Here is a 20,861-nt window from a genome sequence, read left to right as displayed (position 1 = left end):
CCTGGTCTATGGGGCTCTCTTCTCTCGAACTAATGGCAATCAATCTATCAAAAATGCGAACCTTCGGGGGGGCTAGATACATCAGCCCTGGTATTCTGACGGCCACGCTCCCCGAGCTGGCCGACAGAAAGAAGCTTTGGCCTCGAAGACTCGCTTTACCTTCTTTCAGCACAAAGCTCGTCTAGCCAATAGGCTGCCTGCATAGGGATCTGGAAATTGCCCGTTATCCTTTTCTGCACGGCGACTTCGACTGTTCCTACCATGCAAGCCTTAGTCAGATTTCAAGATGGCTGAGAGGGCTAAGATGTCGAGAACAAGTCAAATACCCTTTCTGACCCCGAGATAGCTTCAAAATTTCTTTCCAGAATTAAATCATTGCCGGGCTGATTTGGTTCTCTCTCTGTGTTCTTCTTGATTCTTAGTTGCATTCAATTACTCCCACCAAGCACTCTGCTTCTGGGACTACCTCTTTCACTTCGATCTACCTCAACGGACAAATTGGGGATTCCTTATAGACTTTGTTTTTTCCTTCGCCTCAGTGCTCTACCAACCATCCAGCGGTTCGACATCGATTATCTGGATATTGTATATTCAAAATACGTACTTAGTAACTAATAAGCACCAACCGATTGTCCCCCGTCTTGGATTTCAATTCTGAAACCTATCTGGACATATTCTCAACTTCAGGTTAAGTCTCTGCTCCTCTTCCTGATACTAACTTCCAACCGAACTACGCAGCAATGGACACCATGACTAGTACCTCAGGTGTTAACACCCCTTACGTCTCTGACAACGAGACCGTCTCAAGCGCTACTACTGCGCCAACTCCTCGCGATGATTTCAGCGCTGTGATCGGCATGGCCTGCCGTGTTCCAGGTGCTTCTTCTCCTTCCAAACTCTGGGAGAACATCATGACCCAGCGCGATGTTCAGAAGAAGATGCCTTCTGACCGCTTCAATGTCGATGCTTACTACCACCCTGATGGAACCAACAAGGGAACCGTATGTTGATTTCAGCCTCTTATCACAGACACACACTATGGTTTGACTCTAACTTTATTGTAGACCAATGCCAAATATGGTTATTTCCTTGACCAGGACCTTGGTCTTTTTGATGCTGGCTTCTTCCACATCTCTGGCAAGGAAGCTGAGGCCATGGACCCTCAGCAGCGCCTCTTGCTTGAGGTTGTCTACGAAGCGTTGGAAAATGGTAATATTTATATCCTGCTTTTTCTGAATATCCTAACTAATTACTAATAGCCGGAATTACTCTTGACGAAATTCGGGGCACCCAAACTTCTCTTTATTGTGGTTGTTTCACCAACGACTACAACTCTATGATCACCAAGGATTTGGAGTACTATCCCAAGTACACCGTGACCGGAACTGGTGATGCAATTCTTTCTAACCGTATCTCTTACTTTTATGATTTGCACGGTCCTAGGTAAAGTCTTATTGAAGCAAATGCCTACATCTGCTCCTGTTAACTGACAAATTCCCTCTAGCGTTACTATTGACACCGCTTGCTCCTCTTCTCTTGTTGCTCTGCACCTTGGAAACCAATCTCTTCGCAGTGGTGAATCCGATTTGTCCATTATTGTCGGGTCTGCTCTTCATTTTGACTCAAATATCTTCGTGACCATGACTGATCTTGGTATGCTTTCCGTTGACGGCCGCTGCCGTCACGGAGACAAGGCTGGTAGCGGTTACGTTCGTGGTGAGGGTATCACCGCGGTTGTTTTGAAGCGGCAATCTCGTGCTGAGGTCGAAGGAAATCGAATCCGCTCTATCATCAGGGCATCTGGTGCAAACCATGACGGAAAGAAGCAGGGGATCACTCTCCCATCTGCTCAGGCCCAGGCGGCTTTGATTGAAAGAACCTACAAAGAGGCTGGCCTCAGCCCTGCTGATACTCAGTATGTCGAATGCCACGGTACTGGTACCGCAGCTGGAGACCCCAGAGAACTCCGTGCTCTCAGCTCTGTTTTCGCTTCTACCCGTGATGAGCCCCTCTGGATTGGTTCTGTCAAGACAAATATCGGTCATCTTGAGGGTGCCTCTGGATTGGCGGGTATCATGAAGGCAACAATGGCTTTGGAAAAACATCAAATCCCGCCAAACATGCACTTCAACACCCCCAACCCTGAGGTCGATTTCAAGGGATGGAAGCTGCGCATCCCTACAGAACCTGTTGAGTGGACGGTCCGCGAAGGTGTCGCTAGACGTGTCTCTATTAACAGCTTCGGATATGGAGGCACCAACGCCCATATTATCCTAGAGGAATACAACCGCCCATCATCCACTAAGCTGGCTCTCCCAGAGCCTTACGCTGAGATGACCAAGGATCGTCCTTATCTTGCACCGATTACTTCCCACTCCGACAAAGCTGGAAAGCTGATGGCTGATAAACTTGCGGCTTACTTGGAGGCAAACCCTGATATCAGCATTGCAGACTTTGCCACTACCCTTAGCATAGAGCGAAGCATGCATGATTTCCGTTCTTTTGCTTATGGAGCAACCAATGAAGCTGTCGTCAGCAACCTCAAGGAACCCCTACCAGTCGCTGCTTGGGTCAGCAAGATGACTTCTGCTCCCCGACTTGGCTTTGTATTCACCGGACAAGGTGCCCAGTGGTGGGGAATGGGCCGTCAGCTTATTGAAATGAGCCCACTCTTCCGCCAATCCTTAGAGAAGTGTGACGAAGTTCTCCAAGCTCTTCCAGATAAGCCCGATTGGACCGTTGTCGGCGAGCTTCTTCGATCTCAAGAAGATTCTCGCTTGGGTGAGACTCGATTCTCTCAGCCAATTTGCACTGCTCTTCAGCTTGCTCTGATTAACCTCCTTGCTTCCTGGGGAATACGCCCAACCGCTGTTGTTGGACATTCCAGTGGTGAACTGGCTGCTACTTATGCTGCTGGCATTTTGTCCTTTTCTAATGCCATGGTTGCCGCTTACTACCGTGGTCTCTACATGGGCAACGCAGCTGCCAGCTCTGATAGCGTCCCCGGTGCTATGATGGCCGTTGGTCTCACTGAATCTGAAGTTACCAATGAGCTCAAGCCATACGCTGGCCGCATTGCAGTTGCTGCTATGAACAGTCCTACCAGTTTCACTGTGTCTGGAGACGAAGATGCCGTTGTTGAACTTCAAGCTAAGCTCTCTGAGCGTAAAGTCTTCGCTCGTCGTCTCCAGGTCGGCCAAGCTTTCCACAGTCACCACATGCTTCCGCTTGCCCCTGGATATGAGCGTGCTATGAAGAATCACCCTGGATTTTCTCCTCAGCCTCCAACTGCTCGCATGTTCTCTAGTGTCACTGCCCGGGTTGCTGACTATCAGTCCATGGGACCAGCTTATTATGCCGCCAACATGACTGGTCAAGTCAAGTTTTCTGACGCTCTTACCGGGATTGTGCTCAATGAGGATGATGAGCAAAATATTGATGTTTTGGTTGAAGTCGGCCCTCATCCTGCTCTTAAGGGACCTTCCAACCAGACTCTTAACTCGCTTAACATCAAACTTCCATATCTCGGAGTTCTTGACCGTAAGGTTGCTGCTTATGATAGCATCCTTAGCGCTGCCGGTCAGCTATTTGCTATGGGATACCCTGTTGATATCCCTGCTGTTAACCAGGACAAATACATCGATGCCAACAACAATCTTGTTACCGTTGACAGTGGTAACAAACTTCTTGAATTCCCTAGTTATGCCTGGGACCACCAGAGATACTGGTCCGAAACCCGTGTCATCAAGAGCCACCGTCTTCGCAAATTCAGACATCAAATTCTCGGTGCTCAGATGCCCGGATGCCTCGAAGACCGCCCTAGATGGCGAAACTACCTCCGTTTGGCTGAGATGCCTTGGTTGGTGGATCATGCTGTTTCTGGAAAAGTTGTCTTCCCCGGAGCTGGATACATTACCATGGCCATTGAGGCTGCTATCCGCCTTGGTAATCCTGAAGACCCGATCAAAGAGATCCACCTTCGTGACATTGCTATCAAGTCCGCTCTCATGGTCAGCAACAGTGACTTGGGCACCGAAGTTTTGCTGGAACTTCGCCCAGCTACAGAATCAGCTAAGACTGTTTACTCAACCTGGAAAGAATTCGCCATTTTCTCCTTTGATGGTGACTCTATGAGGGAGCACTGTACTGGTCTGATTCAAGTTGAGATGGGTGAAGAACGTCCCGTCCATCGCATTAAGCAGCGAGCTCCTGCTTCAGAGCTTCGAGCCAGCAGCAACAGAACCTTGGCTCACACGAAATATTACCAACGACTTGCTACCATCGGCCTTCACTATGGACCGGCTTTCCAGTGCCTTAGCGGGAATGTGGAGTGTGGTAAAGGTTTTGCAACTGGAGAAATCACCTGGGAGCCTAAGAGGGTTTCCACTGGTGATGACTCCAGCGCCAGTGTCCTTCATCCTACCTTCTTGGATTCCTCCCTCCACCCAATCTTCGCAGCAGTGGAAGGCCTCATGGGCCACAGTATTACGGAGTCCTTTATCCCTACTTTCATGCGCTCTTTGAGAATTTCTGGTCTTCTTAACCGTAAGGAGTACAAATGCGATGGATTCAAGGCCAACGTTGCTGTCGACAGCTGGATGCACGGACCGCGTGTTGCCATTAGCAATATTGGTATTGAGTCCAAGGAGGGCCAGCTTCTTGCGGATATTGAAGGTCTAGAACTCACCAGTCTTGGAAGCGATGCTGATGACCAACAGAAGAGAACTCTTTTCTTCGGCATCCAGTGGAAGCCGGCTTTCGAGTTCCTGACTCCTGCTCAAGCCCAGAACCTCAGCGTCCCTGAGATTGTTGACCTCTACGTCCACCAGAACCCTAATTTGAACTTCCTTCACTACTCTGACTCCCATACCTCTACCTTGGACATCCTGAACCATCTTGGTGGCTCTAATGGAGAGAGACGCAAATTCGGCAAAATGACTGTGGTGCCAGTTGGTTCAGCGGAGGAGGCAAGCTTCTCTCCCCTTGTTGAACGCTGGAATGGCCTTGTTTCGCTCGAGGCCCCTCTTGATGAGAAGTTTGATGTGATAATAATCTCCTCTTTAGCTGAAGCTGCTTCCATTGAGAATCTCAACGAGAACGGCCTTGTTATATCCCATCCTGCAAAGGCTCCTACTGCTGACAACCTTAGACAATTATGGTCCACTTCGGAGGTAACCGTCTTGAAGGATGGTGTTGAATCAGTGTTCACTCCTGAGACTCTTACCATTCTTATGCCATCTAATCCATCTGCAGAGACTGAAGCTCTCGCCAAAAGAATTGAATCGACCACCTCAGCAAAGGTTACCAGAAAAGACTTCCTGTCTCTCAGAAATGGCACACGAATGGACGATAATGTTATTTCTCTCTACGCCCTCGATGTAAACATCTTCTACGATGAGCCATCCAAAGCTTTGAACGAATTCAAGGCAGTCCAGTCCCTCACAAGCGATGCAAACCGCAACATTGTTTGGCTTAGCCAGGGTACCTTCATGGATTGCCCCTGCCCAGAGCAAGCTATGTTCCCAGGCCTTGCTCGCTCTGTTCGTCATGAAACTGAAGACTTGAGAATTGCAATTCTTGATATCACTAAGTCTGCTAAGGTTGATCTCTCTGCCGATCTCATCCTCCGCATCCTCAACCCAACCCTCCATGAAGAAGAAATTGCGCTTCGAAATGGCCAAATCCATGTCTCCCGATTGCACGCAAATGATGAGTTGAACTCTAAGATTGCCGGAGGCTACAATCACCAGGCCACAATGCAACCACTTCACCAGAAGAACAGGCCACTCAAGCTCGTTATTGGACGACCTGGCCTCTTGGAAACCCTGTCATTTGCGGATGATACTGAAATTACCGATGAACCTCTCAAAGATGACGAGCTTGAAATCGCTGTTAAGGCATCAGCTATCAACTTCCGTGATATTGCTCTCAGCATGGGTATTATTGAAGATTACAAACTTGGAGACGAATGTGCTGGTGTTGTCATTCGCAAGGGATCCAAGGTTTCGGACGAAGACTTCCAGATTGGTGACCGTGTCGTCGCACTCCGCCCTGGTGAGGGTGCTCACCGGACCATTGCTCGGAACCCAGCCTGTTATTGCGCCAAGAGTGGTTCTCTAACCTTTGCACAGGCTGCAGCCTTTCCTCTGGTTCTCTCCACTGCGTATTTCTCTCTTATTGAGGCCGCGAGGCTTAAGGAGGGCGAGACCGTGCTCATCCACGCAGCTGCTGGAGGTGTTGGACAGATGGCCATTCAGGTAGCTCAATTAGTTGGAGCCAAGATTATTGCCACCGTCGGTTCTCAATCCAAGAGAGATCTCCTTAAGAACACTTATGGCCTTACTGACGACCAAATCCTCAACTCCCGTGACGACTCATTCGTTGAGGGCGTCCACCGCCTTACCAACGGATGGGGCGTGGACGTTGTCCTTAACTCCCTCGCTGGAAAGCTTCTCCATGCCACATGGACCTGTCTGGCTCCATTTGGTCGATTCATTGAAATCGGCAAGCGAGATATCCACCAGAACAGCAAGATCGATATGGACCCATTCAGAAAGAATGCTACTTTCGCCAGTGTCGACTTGGTTACTATGTTCAACTTGAAGAACCGATCAATTGCTACGAAATTGTTCAAGGAATGCTGCGAACTCTTCCAGCAAGGAAAGATTCGCTCCATCCCTACCGTTGAGCTCGAATATGCCGAGTGCGAGAAAGCATTCCGCATGCTCCAGCTTGGTAATGTCGCTGGTAAAGTCGTTCTCGTTCCTGGAGATGATAACCAAGTCCTTGTACAGCCAAACACCAATGATAGCAAGGCAACTCTCAAGTCTGACAAGACATATCTCCTTGTTGGTGGTCTGGGTGGTCTCGGCCAGAAACTTGCTGAATGGCTTTACCGCCGAGGAGCCCGGAAACTGGCATTCCTTTCTCGATCTGGTGCGGACAAGCCTGAAGCCAAGGCTGTTGTCCAATGGCTTGAAGACAGAAATGTCAACGTTCAAGTGTTCAAAGCCGATGTAGCCAACTTCGATGGAGTCAACAACTGTGTCCTAGCCATCAAGGATAACCTTGCGGGTGTCTTCCAGGCTGCCATGGTTCTTCAAGATTCGCCCTTTGACAAGATGTCTTTCGATCAATGGAGAATTTGCACCACCCCTAAAGTTATGGGAACATATAATCTTCACAAGGCTACCCTTGATATTCCTCTCGATTTCTTCGTTTGTTTCTCCTCCCTTTCTGGAGCTGTTGGAACTAAGGGACAAGGAAACTATGCTGCCGCAAACTCTTACATTGATTCCATTTGCCGATACCGACGAGAGAACGGCCTGCCTGCCACTACCATGGATATTGGTATGGTCGTTGGTATCGGTGCTGTGTCTGAGGATGCCCAGCTTCAAGCTGTTATGGAGAGAGTTGGCTATGACCCGGTCAATGAAGAAGAGTTGTTCCATCAGATCGAAACATCCGTTTCTTGGGACCAGTACAAGACTCTTGACAGCAATGGCTTCGATGCCCACCAAACAATCACCGGTCTTAACATGAGACGTCCTGACTACTACTGGACTTCCGGCCCACGCATGAAGAACATCTACCAGAACCATGACTTCACTTCTTCTGGTAATCTCGGCAAAGCCCAGAAGAGTGTTATGGCCCTTCTTCGCGCCGCAGACACCGCTGATGATAGGCTCAATATTCTAATCGAGGCCTTCATCGAGAAGATCGCCCTCATCCTGTCTATCGATATTGAAAACGTCCAACCTAGTCGCAGTCTTGCTGATTACGGTCTTGACAGTATTGTCGCTATTGAAATTCGTAAATGGTTCTTCAAGACTGTTGGCGTTGAACTCGCCCTATTCGACGTCCTTGGAAGCTCAAGCATTCGCGGCTTGGTTGAAAAGGTGTCCGAAGCAGTTGTGTTGGAAGAGGCCGAGACCGAGGATACCTCCAAGCAGCAAACCTCCTCGCGCACTGCTAGATCATCCAGCACCAAGAATGCTGGAGATCATCCACTTGGTGAAAAATCCTTCAAAGTTTCTCCTGGAGATGAGGTTCCTATGTCAACTTTCCAGAGAAGATTGTGGTTCATTCATAACCTGATTGAAGACAAGTCCTTCTTAAACTTGCCTCTATGCGCCACTATCAAGGGCAAGCCTGACATTCAAGTCTTCCAGATGGCTCTTGAGGAGCTCAAGCGACGAAATGACGTTCTTCGCACTGCTTACTTTGAAGGAGAGTCCTTCGCCCAGCAGATGGTTACCGATGACTGCTCTGTGGAGCTCAACTTCCTCGATTTCACTGATGCCCACGATGTTGAAGCCGATATTGAGGATTTCATTGAAGAACAAACCCATGAACCCCTTGACATTGAAAACGGCGAGAACATTCGCTTTACTCTCATCCAAACTGGAGAAGAGGAGTTCACAGTGGTCACTATCGCCCACCACATCTCCTTCGATCGTGGTAGCAGTGAGTCTCTTCTAGACCAAGTTTGCAACCTATATAACTGCCTACGCAACGGTGACGACTTGGATGGCGTTAAACAACCCGCAGCTTCATACTCTGAATTCACCATGTGGCACAACGAACGCCTTCAGTCTGAAGAGCAACAAAAGGATGTCGACTTCTGGAAGGCCAAGTACCATGATCTTCCCGGCCCTACTAAGCTGCTTCCATTTGCAAAAGCAGAGCGACCAGAGTCTAACGACTATAAGAGGAGCATACACCAAGGCCTGCTAAAGAAGGGAGCCCACCAGAGAATGAAGAGAGTCTGCGCCCGGCTTGGAATAACACCTGCCCAGTTCCTCATGGCCGCATTCAGAGCTTTCATCTACCGCTATACTGAGCAGGATGACTTGACTATCCACATGATTGATGGAAACAGACCTCACCCATCCGTTAGCGACACCGTTGGATTCTTTGTCAATGTCATCCCCGTCAGATGCGCCACCAACAACGATACTGACTTTGAGAGCTTCCTCCGCGAAATGAGTGGTTTGATTCTCGAATCTCTATCTCATTCAAATGTTCCATTCGACCTTATTGTCGATGCAGTTGGTGTTCCAAGGAACCCTGCATACTTCCCACTCGGCCAGGTTGTTGTGAACTACCAGATGCATGGAAAGATCCCAACCTACTCTACTGATGATTTCAATATGATTGATATCCGAGGAAAGGATGTTCCCACTGCCAGCGAAATGCAGCTCGAGGCCACCGAGGACCCCGATGAGGGGCTTAAGCTTTCCCTCGAGTTCTCCAGCACCTTGTACGGCAACTCTGAAATGGAGCGTTTCTTGGACAACTTCATCGCCTTCATGAACAGCGCCATTCGCGACCATCGCCAACCAATCTCCGAAATTTCAATGGTCGGCCCAAAGGAGCTTTCTCACTTGAAGAACAATTTCTTCGCCATGGATTTCACTGAGAACACCTGGGAGAACCAGTCTGTCGCTTCCCGTATCATGGACATCGCGCGCCAATACCCCAACGATGTGGCCATTGAGACCTCTAACGGAAGCAGTATCAGCTACAAGACCCTCGTTGAGAAAGCGGAGAGAGTTGCGGCTGCAATTGAATCTAAGGGAATTGATTCCGGATCTAAAATTGGAATTTTCTCGACTCCTGGAGTGAACGCTATTTCCGCAATGGTCGGTACTCTCTTTGCTCGCTGTGGTTATGTTGCCCTCGACCCCAGCTTCGCTACTGAGCGTCTCTCTTTCATGGCCAATGACTCCGGAATGAAGCTTCTTTTGACTGAAAAGGAGCTCGAGGCTAGAGCTAGAGAGATTTCCAACAAGTCCAACTCCCCGTTGGACTCCGTTGTGATGGAGAACATCTCAGAATCATCACAGCCTATTCAAGGGCCGCTCAAGACTGCGAACAATGACCCATTCTACATGATCTACACCTCGGTAAGTTTCTTCTCCTCTACACAACCCTCCCATGAGGAATACTACTTCGCGTTAAGAATATTATTGAGAGAGAAATTTGATTTTAATGTATTCAAAGGGAAGCACAGGCACCCCAAAAGGTGTAGTCTTGAGTCAATCAAACACTCAACAGATGCTCAGCACCTTGCATCACGACTATAAATTTACCACCAAAGACCGTTTCCTTCATCATTCTTCTATTTGTTTTGATTTATCTATTGTTCAAATTTTTTCTGCACTTACCTGCGGCGCCCGCGTCTGCGTTGCTACCGCTGCTACTCGAAAGGACCCTGTTGCTCTCGCCAAGTACATGGAATCCTCTCAGGTTACTGTTACCTATTTCACTCCTACTCAATTTGCCCTTCTCATTGAAAACGCAAAGCCATGTCTCCAGAACATCCGCAAATATCGAATTGCTTACTTCGCTGGTGAACGACTGCCAGTCCGCGTGGCCAGGGCCTTCTACGATCTCGGAACCCCAGCTGTGGTCCTGAACACCTGGAGCCCCAGTGAGCTTGTGGTCCAAACAACCATCCAACAGGTTGAATACCCTAGCGAAGATGAAGTCAGCATCCCAATCGGATTACCTATGGCAAACACACGACACTACATTCTTGACAAGAACTGCCAACCCCTCCCTGAGGGGTTCATCGGTGAGATAGTTGTTGGAGGAGCTCAAGTTGGCCTTGGATACCTTAACCGACCAGAAGCAAACCGAAGCTCGTTCGTAGCCGATCCTTTCTGCTCCGAAGAAGACCGTCAAGCCGGTTGGACAAGAATGTTCCGAAGTGGTGACAAAGGCCGGTTCCGCCCAGATGGAAGCCTGGAGTTCCACGGTCGCATTGCCGGTGACAAGCAAATCAAACTTCGAGGTTTCCGTATAGATCTTGGTGAAGTTGAACAGAGACTATTTGTGGAATCCAAGGACGAATCCGGAGAGCCACAGATTGTCGATCTTTCCGTCGTTGCCCGTTCGCCCACCACTGCTGATTCTCAGGATATCACTGATAACCGCCAACTAATTGCATTCGTTGTCACCAAGAAGCCATTCGCCGACCAGAAGAGCAAGCAAGCATTTGCGTTTGACCTGAACAACAAGGCAGGCCGCCATCTTAATAACTATATGCTTCCAAACGGTTACCAATTCCTCGATGCTCTCCCAGTCACCATTGGTGGGAAAGTTGATCGCCAACGTCTACTCAACTGCGACCTTTCCTTGACCTTCCCTACCGCCGCAACCGAGACGGTTGAATCTCAAGCGCCAGCACCAAATGATAGGCCTGATGATAAACTTGTCAATACCGTCTTGCAAGGCTTCCAGGAAATCCTGAAGCTGCCCGAGGATCAAGAAATTGGAGTCAATGATAGCTTCTTTGAGCTCGGTGGCCAGAGTATCCTTATGCTCCGGCTGCAGGCCAGGCTCAAGCGTGTCCTCAAAGTCACTCCAACACTTGCAATGATGTTTGAAAAGCCGACCCCTATGGGCATTGCTCATGCCATCTGGAGCAAATCCAAGGATGCTACTGACGGCGAAATCGACTGGGACAAAGAAACGGAATTGATTGACGCTCCTCAGTATACCCTAGACCAAAGCCTACCCGACATTTCCCCCTCTCAGATTACTGATGTTCTCCTTACCGGTGTTGAGTCCTTCCACGGAATCCACATGCTTGCTACTCTACTCCGTGAAAGCCCCCAGTTGACAATCCATGTTCTTGGCCTTGAGGAGCCGATGACCTCCGAGGATGTCTTCAAGGTGCTGGACCAGTGGGATTTACTGCAGTTCTTCCCTGACCGCGACGCTGTCACTTCCCGTATCCAATGCGTCCCTGGTGCGATGGCTCACCCACACCTGGGCTTATCAACTCCCGACTTCAAGAAACTCGGGCAGACCATCCAGGCCATCTACAACTTCGCCTCTCACGTCTCTCTCCTTCAATCCTATGACGACCTTCGAAGCTTCAATGTTGAACCCATCCGCGATATCATCGAACTCGCGACATTTGGCAGGGTTAAGGTTCACATCCACCACCTCTCTACCTGGTCTGTTATGCACATTCAATCATGGCAGACCACCATCCGCAAGCGAAGAGGCCGCCCGGTTACCCAAGAGACCAGTGCCAGCCATTTCACCCCCGAAGGCACTAGTCGCTTCGGCTACTTCAAATCACGATGGGCATCCGAGATGTTGATTGAAAAGGCTGCGTCTCGAGGCATTCCCTGCACCATTTACCGTGCCTCTGCCATAACTGCAAGCACGGAGACGGGAGGAATCGAGCCGGACGACAGCTTTGCGCGCCGCATGGTTCTCGGCATCGTGGAGTCCAACGGCATCCCCAAGATCGGCCAGCGCGGCCTCGAGTTTGTGATCGACTTTATCCCGATCGACTACATGACCAAGTGTGTGCGTGCTCTGTCACTGTCTGACGGACTAAGCCGTCAAGAGAACGTTGCTACAATCCACCACATCACCAACCCAAGCCCAGTCAAGACCCCTCAACTAGTCGACATGATGGCTGAGATCAAGTCTGACCCCAGCGTGAAGGCAGAGATCCTAAGCAAGGACGACTGGCTTGACGGAATGCAGCGTATCGACACCGAGCCAGGCGCGGAGATCCGATGGACTGTGCTCAAGAGCTACTTCGAGGTCGGCCACAACATGTTTGCGCTGGACCAGAGGAAGACCAAGGCGATACTCAAGGATCTGGGAGTCGAGCCCTGCTTCAGCATCGGAGTTGATGTCCTGAAGGCTGTTTATGAGAAGGAGAAGATGGCTCGCACGCCTAAGGCGTAGGCAAAGCCACTACTCACAACGGCCAAACCAATGACCAACCAAGATATCAAGAGCAAAAAGAACCAAAAGTGAATGAACCAGAGAGCATAATACCAGAGAATGAGAACCAACAGCCCAAGCAAAACACCGCCCACACCGTTCCTTTCGAGTTGTTAGCGAGGAGTTGGGGAGTTGCATGATTTATGTCGAAAACCGCCCGAAAAAAAAAAAAAAATTGCAAACGAGAAAATAAAGAAACCAAAAAAAATAACACTATTTCCTTTGTCACTGCGAGATAATCCGCTATGGAGCACCTAATGTTTGTCTGTCTTGTTTAATATTCTGTTTCTTCTTTTTCCTGGATTCCGGCATGATGCTGGCTCGTCGTCGCCGGCGGTCCATATTTTTTGTCCCTTTTAACGGAGCGAGCCACCGAGAAGAGCGTCACCAGCCTGCCCGGCAAAGATGTTCGATCTGGGTCTCTCTCCCTTTGTGTTTTAGAATAACTACTTAGCATATAGACCGCGTGAATATAGACTGCATTTCATCCATTACTCTGAGTGTTCCAGCAAATCCGCAAAGGTCTAGAAGCCTGAGAAATAACTCTACGGGAAGAGCCCGCACCACCACCGCCATCGCCATCGCCATTACAGTATGAGAATATCAAAATAATAATAATAACCATAGACAACGAGCAAACAGCGAACAGCCGGCTCTTTCTTCGTCCCCGCCGTCGTCTCGTCGAATCAGACAGCCGGAGTGACGGGCGGCTTCGTGACTGTGTGTGACTCTTGAGCACATCCGCTTCTGGCCCTTCCCTGCGATAAGGCTGATCCCCCCCCGGCTCTCCTTTTTTGCTTCTTCTTCTTCTTCTTCCGCCAGCATCTCCATCGTTCAACCAGCAGCCAGCCGTGGGACGAGCCAACCAACGACGACGGACACGACGACGGCGAGAGACACACTAGCCGGGGACTAACGACGGCCAAACCAGGGATCGCAGTCGCCCGCCTGGGCCTGTCGGATGCCTGCGCCGGCCTCTATCAAAGGGTGTGTGGCTGTCCGCTGTCCGCTGCCTGCTGCCTGCTGCCTGCCTGCGCCGTCCCCTTGACCGCGGCGGCCACGACGGCGGCACGCCTGACGGAGGGAAGGGATATGAGATATAAGGACGGACTGCGGCCCCTCCTCTCCCGCTTCAGCTTCCTGCTTGCTAACAAAGACGCAGGTTGAGACAGGCACGAAGACCAGCAGAGGGAAAACGACCGAGACGCCGCGCTGCCCTACTCCACCGCGGAGGACAGAGGACTGAGGGACTGAACCCAGAGCCCACTTCGTCTGCCCATTTGCCGCTGCCGGGGTCCAGGGCAGACGCAGCCCGCAGAGAAAGAGAAGAGACTCACACCAGACGGGCCTTGTCTGGCTCCCTGGATGCGCCCTTCTTGACCTTGGCCTGATGCCGGCCGCGGTCTCGGCTTAGAGAAACTCTGGCCTGCTTGCTTTTTCCGTTGCCCTCGCTTGGTTTGCACCGCCCGGCCTGTCTTCTTGTTTTTTTGTCATATCTGATGCGCCGGAGATTTGATATATAACCATCTATACGCGCCCCCCCCTCGTCGCCGGACAGAACTCCCATCATATCCGATAAGTCATAAGAAAGGCAGAGGAAGACGATAGCCCATTGAAAAAGGGAGGACGATAAAAGGCCCTACGACACCACCACAATCGGTCGATCGACTTGGAAACCGGGAGCAGCGGCAGCAGCAGCAGCGCTAACAGCATGTTTGAGGGCTTCTCGTTCCCGGCTCCTGCGCTGCCTGCAGTGCAGCCCGAGATCGATAGTCTGCAGTTCCAGTGCGACAGCAACCTGGTCTCGCCTCTATCGTCTCGGTGTCCTTCGCCCCGGCTGCCGTCGCCGTTGAATTCGCGGGACTTTCCTCGTCTCAACCGCCGGTCGAGGCAGTTCCCTCACTATCACCACCATCACCATCACCACCACCAGCACCAGCACCTCGGCCCTGCGCCCACATCCATTCCCGCAGAGTACTCGGCAGAGCGCAGCCAGCGGTTCTCTATCGGCTCCCTGACGAAGCAGCTGCATGCTCACTCGCTCGAAACCGGCGGCGGCCAGGACGGCGGCAGCGACAGCGACGACGGCGGGCGGTGGCTGCCCATAACCCCCCCACGGTGCTCGACCGATGCCCAATATCAGAACTTCGCCCTGCTGGATGCGTTGCCTGCTCAGTCAAGAACGGAGAACGACCTGGTCAGGTTGTCGTCGCCGTTCTATCCTCCGCCCCTAGACTCCACTGCCTCGCCTCCTCCGAGTCCCCGAGGCGCCCATGTCGTCGACCATGGCCATGATCGTGGTGAGCATGGCAAACTGCCTTTGCAAGATCAAGATAAATCCTCCGAGATATTCTACTCCTCCATGCCCCACAGCCGATCAAGCATTGTCGATAATGGTGATAGCATCAATAATATCAATAATATCGAGGATGCTGACCGGCCAGGCGACGTCCGGTACCAGCGTGAGAAGTTCTCGATGCTGCAATGCGCCTCCTCCTCCATCGCCGACACCGTCCGTCTCGCCCTCCTACTAGACAGTGGTGTTGACTGTCCCCCGGATCGTCGTCGGTCCTCATACGCATCAGCAGCAGCAGCAGCAGCAGCATCAGTGGCTCCTGGGGAGTCCTGCGATGCAGCCGCGGGCTATATCAGCGACGATCAACACCCCAGCTCCCTCCCGCCGTCACGCACACCTTCGAAAAGACGGCTGCTAAGGCAAAAACACCCTAATAATGACAACCACGCCCACACCCCTCTGGCGAGCGGGTGCGCAACATCGAGTCGCTTCTCCGGCGCTGGCAGCAAGGGGAAGGTCGAGAAATCGCAGCACCACGGCCACAGCCACAGCAGCACCGGCACATCAACACCCAACCCGAGTAGGAAGTTCGGCAAGTCGCAGTATGGTCTTCGGCGGAGGAGTCTACTGCTAGCCGCTGTCACGGCGGTTCTTGAACAGGAGGTGGCGGAGTCCAACAGGATGCAAGACTGAAAAGAAAAAAAAAGTGCTTCTATAGAATAACCCAGCTCTCTTCTCTATTCCTACACACCATAAAAATCCCATAGCATGACGACGGAGATACCCAAGTCCTAGCCTTAAGAGACTCCGTCGAACTACACAAGGCCCTTTTGTAACCGATATGAACTCCAGATCCGATCTTGAATTATCAACTATTGTTTGCAGAGAGAACAGAAATCTAACAGTCAAAAAGGAAAAGAAAAATGTAATTTGACAAAAAAAAAAAAACAAAAGAAACGACAGCAAGATAGAGAGAGAAACGGTTCCAGGGGTAACAAACGAAAAACAATAAAGGGAGGGAGTTCAGGGGCACCAAGATCATCGTTCCTCAACAGACATATCCATATCCAACCCCTATTCCCTCACAGGGCGGTTAAACAAATGGCCAGCACCACAACCAGTGCGATAAGAGTAAATACCCCATAAGAAACGGCCAACTGGCTAGCCCAATACTTGTCCTTGACGTGAAACTCGGTAATGGCTCCGTTGGATCGCCAGCGGATCAGCTCGTCGGCCAACTTGCCCTCGAACCCAATATACGCAACAACAAACCATCCAAAGGGTACCAAAAGCGAAAAGATCATGATCAGCTGTCTTCCAATACGTCGTTGAGCGCTCAAGTTGGTGCCTCCGTGAACGCCGGCCTGTTCTGCAGAGCCTAGAGCATCGACATTCTGGTTCTGATACTGTCGACGGGGCTGGGGTGTTAGGCGCGGCGGCTCCGGGAAGACATGGCGGCCATAGGTAGAACAGTATGCGTCTGGTACGCTGCCTGTTTCTTCGTCGATGGTAGCGAAGAAAGATGATGCTCCGTTGACGGTGAATTGCTTTGCTGGTTGGCAGGTCGTCCAGGGGGAGCGGACACAGGACTCGTGCAAAGATGGTGAATGGTTTGAGAGCACAACCGAAGCCGTTTCAATTCGGTCCAGACGTTCACGGAGCAAGTCGTCTGGGTTGGGGCTTCGGAGCTTTCTTGCAGTGCTAGCACTTTGGATACGCGTTGGGGGACGGCTGCTGCGCATGGCTGGTGGTGACATGGCAAGGATAGATCTGGGACTAGATACCCGTTCTCGTTCAGCTGGATGATCGTGCTCGTCCATGTTGGAGTTGATATCGCGTCGGTATTCGCCTCTAGATGAAGCTCGCGTGTCCGGCCGGGCAGAGAGAAGACGCTCGCCCGTGGTGGAAGTTGAATTGTTCGTCAGCGTGCGGTTGTGGCGGTGGTGACGGTAGTTGCGTGCCTTGTCACGAGCAGCTCTGATAGAAAGGTACAGAGAACCAGGGGTGTTTCTTGAAGTCGAGGTGACGCCGGACACAAGGCTGCTTAATGAGCTGACGCGAGAACGAGCGGGCGTTGATCGATGGCAGACACGCGTAAGGGGCTCAAGCTCGATGTCTTCCTCAGTCGTGCAGGAAGCCCGAGGCCCAAGTGAGGGTGTCTGTGGCCGGGCTGTTTGAGATGCAGAAGAGGGAGTCACAGGCAACGGATTTTTACTGTCAAAGAGGTCAGTTGTTGTAATTTCATGTGATGCTGAGCTGGAGGTTGGATGATGATGGTAATGAGAGTGATGATGAGGGTGATGGTAAGGGTGAGGGTGAGGGTGAGAATGGGAATGGGAAGAGGAAGAGACGTTGCGGCTGTGAAGGGATGTTGCGTCTCTCACGCCTCTGATGGTGGAGGAAAAAGGGGCAGAGTGAAAGGAGTGCTGCGACTTCATGCTGCTAAAGGCTGGTTTTGTCCACCATGCTGATGCTTCCATTGATGCTCGGGCTGGCAAAGGCCGCAAGCTTCTGATGGGACCAGAGCCATGGTGGCCAGAGTTGAATGGGTTGTCGCTGTTGTTGTTGATGTTGTTGATATTGTTGTCATTATCATCTTGAAAGGTCAACTTACTGCTGCGAATTGCAGACACAAAGCCGGACTTCGAATCTCGCCCAGACTTTGCATGCCGCTCGCTCGGATGAATCTCGTTCAGGGATGGGGGAGTGGATTGGAAGGGGTTCGGATGGGTGTCTCGAAGGGGGGACGGGTGGTGGTATTGGGAATTCGAAGCCGCTCGCGGAGCAGGCTGTTGCGCAGTCGATGCCATCAGGGGCGGCGCAGTGCTGTACAGCATTTCGGGGTCCCTAGGGTATTCGGACATCGAGTAAAGGTGACGGGGGAAACTAGGAGCACTAATTTCAGGGAATCGACGTTGGCGAGTGGTATGCAACCAGCTAGGGCGGCGGAACCTAGGGGATCTATCACGGAATGGGAATCTCATTTCACTGCTTCCCTGGTGAGACTGTGAGGGTATATCCATCAGGCTTCTGTTGGCCAGGGTCCCAGCGCTGGAGTAATTGGCCAAACTGCTACCTGACTCCAGGTTGGGTACTGGGATCCGGGACCTGGATCCAAACATCTGGCTCTCAGTAACCGTCTCCCAATCTTTTTCGGATCCTCCTTCATCTAGTTCAATGTCACTATCACCATCAAGTACAGAGCTAATACTCTGCTTGCCTTTATGCTTTGCCAAAGTCGAGATGCTTTGCTCTCGTTTCTTATTTGGGCGCGGACTTCCAAGATGAGCATGGAAAAAGGGATGGTAGCTCTTGCTTTTATCTTTAGGCTCGCACGGTGCCGCAGACTTTGGACGCTGAGGAGTCCTCAATGCCATTGACGATGAAGTATGCATGCTGAGTCTGTTGCTTGACGAGCTCTGGCTACTCCCAGGACCCAGATCTTCATAATAGGACTCTGCACCAGCCATCCTCTCGGCTTGGGAAAGAGAAAATTCCTGATCTGGTGGCCGTTGCAGGACAGAGGAAATTCTCTGCTGTCCCTGGTTATCTCCATGGTAGGGCAGATATGACGTCGAGAGCCTTGGGAGGTCCATATGGCATGTTTTGAAAGGAGAAGTTGCATCAGATGTTTGAGGTCGACACTCTGCACGATGATCAGCTTTACGATGTCGAGAACGAGATGACATTGGCCGAGAGAAGTTGGGACCAAATATGCTTGTCCGTTGCATGTTCTTGGGAAGGTTCTCGGAAGAAACTTGATCGGTTGTACCAGTGAGGATAAAAGATTTCCATTCCTCAAGCCGCTTACTGTCGGTGAAAGAGAACGGGGATGACCGCGCAGCTGGTGAATCATCGTGGTTGCTTTGGGGAACAATTTCATGGCTTTCATCACCAGTAGTGATTTCTTGATGACCAGTGGAAAAGTGATGATGCGAGCAATTTGGTTGCGGAAGTGTTAGAGCGGATGTTGCTTGAATGTGGTCCTCTATTTCATCAAGAGCTGAACCCGGCCTCGAATTGTTACCCCTATTGATTATGTCGTTAATGATCTTTGGTTTCTCAATGCGGCCGCGAGCACCGTGCAAGTTTGGTTGGCGTCGATTCAGGAATGTGGAGATAATCGGGCGTAGACGAGGACATCCAGGGGAAAGGGGTTCATTTGTGCCGTAAAGCCGACGCTTCACAAGTTTGTTGGGCTTTGTTTGAGAATTGGATGGGTGGACGGCTTCATCCACAACTTCATCTACAACTTCTGAAGCAGCATAGGTCTCTTCTACTATGGGCTGTTCTGCGGTAGGCTGCGAGGTCTCCGAGTCTGGATGTTCAATTTGAATTTCTTGCGAGGAAGAAGGCTCAACATCAGAGACCATAAATTGGTCATGGTGAGCTGTGGCTTCGTTGGGAACCTGTGGTAAATGCTCATCACTATATGCCGTAGGGTTGGCCGGCCTATTTTTGCTGGAGGACCCCGAAGTGATCGAAGAATAAGCGGTAGGAAGATCTTCAAACAAAGCACGAGAGGGAGTACACCTCCTTTCGGGGCCCAAGGAAGCAGAGCGCCGGCGAAGCCTTGGGGGCGGTGATTTGGCTGGCTTAGGGATTTCGATGTCCATGTCTAGGGGACTTGGAGTTGGCATTTCAGTTTTTCTAGGGCTACCCGTCTCAGCCAAAGTTGGTGACAGAGAAGAGCCCGTATGCCTTCGAGGTGTCAATATCTCAAATGAAACACCCTTATGGCGAAGAGTCCTAGGCAGGGCAGATTCAGAGGCTGATTTGGTATGTGCTGTGAATCTTGTTGGTATCTGTCGAATAGAGTCGCGTAGGGTGCTCTGGCGCGTCATTGTTAGTGAAACTGCAGGTAACTGGGAATATATCAAAACAGGAGATAAAGATAGATGGCCATATATGAAAAATATTGATCAGACTTACTTACCAAGGTCCTATACTGGGATTTGTTTTCTGCTGGTGCTTCAAATAGAGGGTTTTGTGTTGTCAATGTACTTTGTGGTGTTGCGCGTTCAAAATCCAGAAAAGCCCCATCTATAGGTGAAACTTCACAGCTTGTAGCAGTATTAGACGCGTTGTGATATCCAGAACTAAAGGTAAGATGATCTAGCTCAAGGATAGGAGACACTGGTCGACTTGGTTCAAAAGGAGAAGCAGATGCTGGAGGGGTTGCTGGTGGTGAAAGGGGGATGGTGTTCCCTTGTCTGTTGTTCAGATTTGTAGTCTTTGGCTTCCTTTTCAACATCCTTCTCGGAACAGTAGTTGTTCCGTCCTGAGCATCACTATGTGATAATTTCCTGCGATATTCATGCAGTGAGAGCTTCCCTGACATAGAACGGGTGTGGAGAGGGGTTTGAACAGACACCAGGAGAGTAGGAGCAGGGCTAATCGGAGGCGAGGGAGACTGGTATTGAGATGGAGACGTTGACGGTGACCCGATACGGAGAGGAGCCGGAATAAGAGATCTCCTCAATGCAGAGTGAAGGTCAGCACCACCAGTGTGTTCATCCATCAGGAGCAGTGACTCCCAGGGAATTTGATTCGTCTCCAAGGCGACCCCGGCCATGGTTTCATGGATCAGCTTTCCCCGGGAGTTGAGGCGGAGAGAGTCAGCTGGGAAAGTTTCAGCGATATTTTGAATGAGGATCAAAGATATTAATTCATGCAAATGAGGTATAGTAACCAGGTATCCGAGCAGTAGTATGAGCGCACCAATTGGGGCCGGATTAGGCTCGAGATGCAGCAGCTTGGCCTTTGCCAACAGGTGTTAAGCCTAGGGTATCTCGCCCGGTGGTGG

The 20,861-nt window shown here is 50.8% G+C and overlaps 3 protein-coding genes across 3 annotated transcripts; 2 read left to right on the top strand and 1 right to left on the bottom strand.

Annotated features, from left to right (window-relative positions):
* Window positions 1-740: 740 nt before the first annotated feature.
* TRV_00508 (LovB-like polyketide synthase, putative) lies at window positions 741-12,720 on the top strand (the record flags this gene model as incomplete). The annotated part of the gene is made up of 5 exons (XM_003025282.1): window positions 741-1,001; window positions 1,065-1,209; window positions 1,260-1,443; window positions 1,505-9,908; window positions 10,060-12,720. 5 exons carry the CDS (start codon window positions 741-743, stop codon window positions 12,718-12,720), a joined length of 11,655 nt encoding a protein of 3,884 aa, XP_003025328.1.
* Window positions 12,721-14,470: 1,750 nt separating this feature from the next.
* Window positions 14,471-15,748, top strand: TRV_00507 (uncharacterized protein; the record flags this gene model as incomplete). Its single annotated transcript, XM_003025281.1, has 1 exon — window positions 14,471-15,748. The coding sequence occupies one exon, from the start codon at window positions 14,471-14,473 to the stop codon at window positions 15,746-15,748; it is 1,278 nt and encodes a 425-aa protein (XP_003025327.1).
* A 389-nt stretch (window positions 15,749-16,137) lies between these two features.
* TRV_00506 (uncharacterized protein) lies at window positions 16,138-20,630 on the bottom strand (the record flags this gene model as incomplete). Its single annotated transcript, XM_003025280.1, has 2 exons — window positions 16,138-19,860; window positions 19,992-20,630. 2 exons carry the CDS (start codon window positions 20,628-20,630, stop codon window positions 16,138-16,140), a joined length of 4,362 nt encoding a protein of 1,453 aa, XP_003025326.1.
* Window positions 20,631-20,861: the final 231 nt, after the last annotated feature.

This window comes from Trichophyton verrucosum (assembly GCF_000151505.1).
Source record: "Trichophyton verrucosum HKI 0517 chromosome Unknown contig00037_1.f1.exp, whole genome shotgun sequence".
In the NCBI taxonomy this organism is placed as follows: Eukaryota; Fungi; Ascomycota; class Eurotiomycetes; order Onygenales; family Arthrodermataceae; genus Trichophyton; species Trichophyton verrucosum.
Note: the sequence above shows the minus strand (reverse complement) of the source record. Positions and strands in the feature narration are given on the sequence as shown.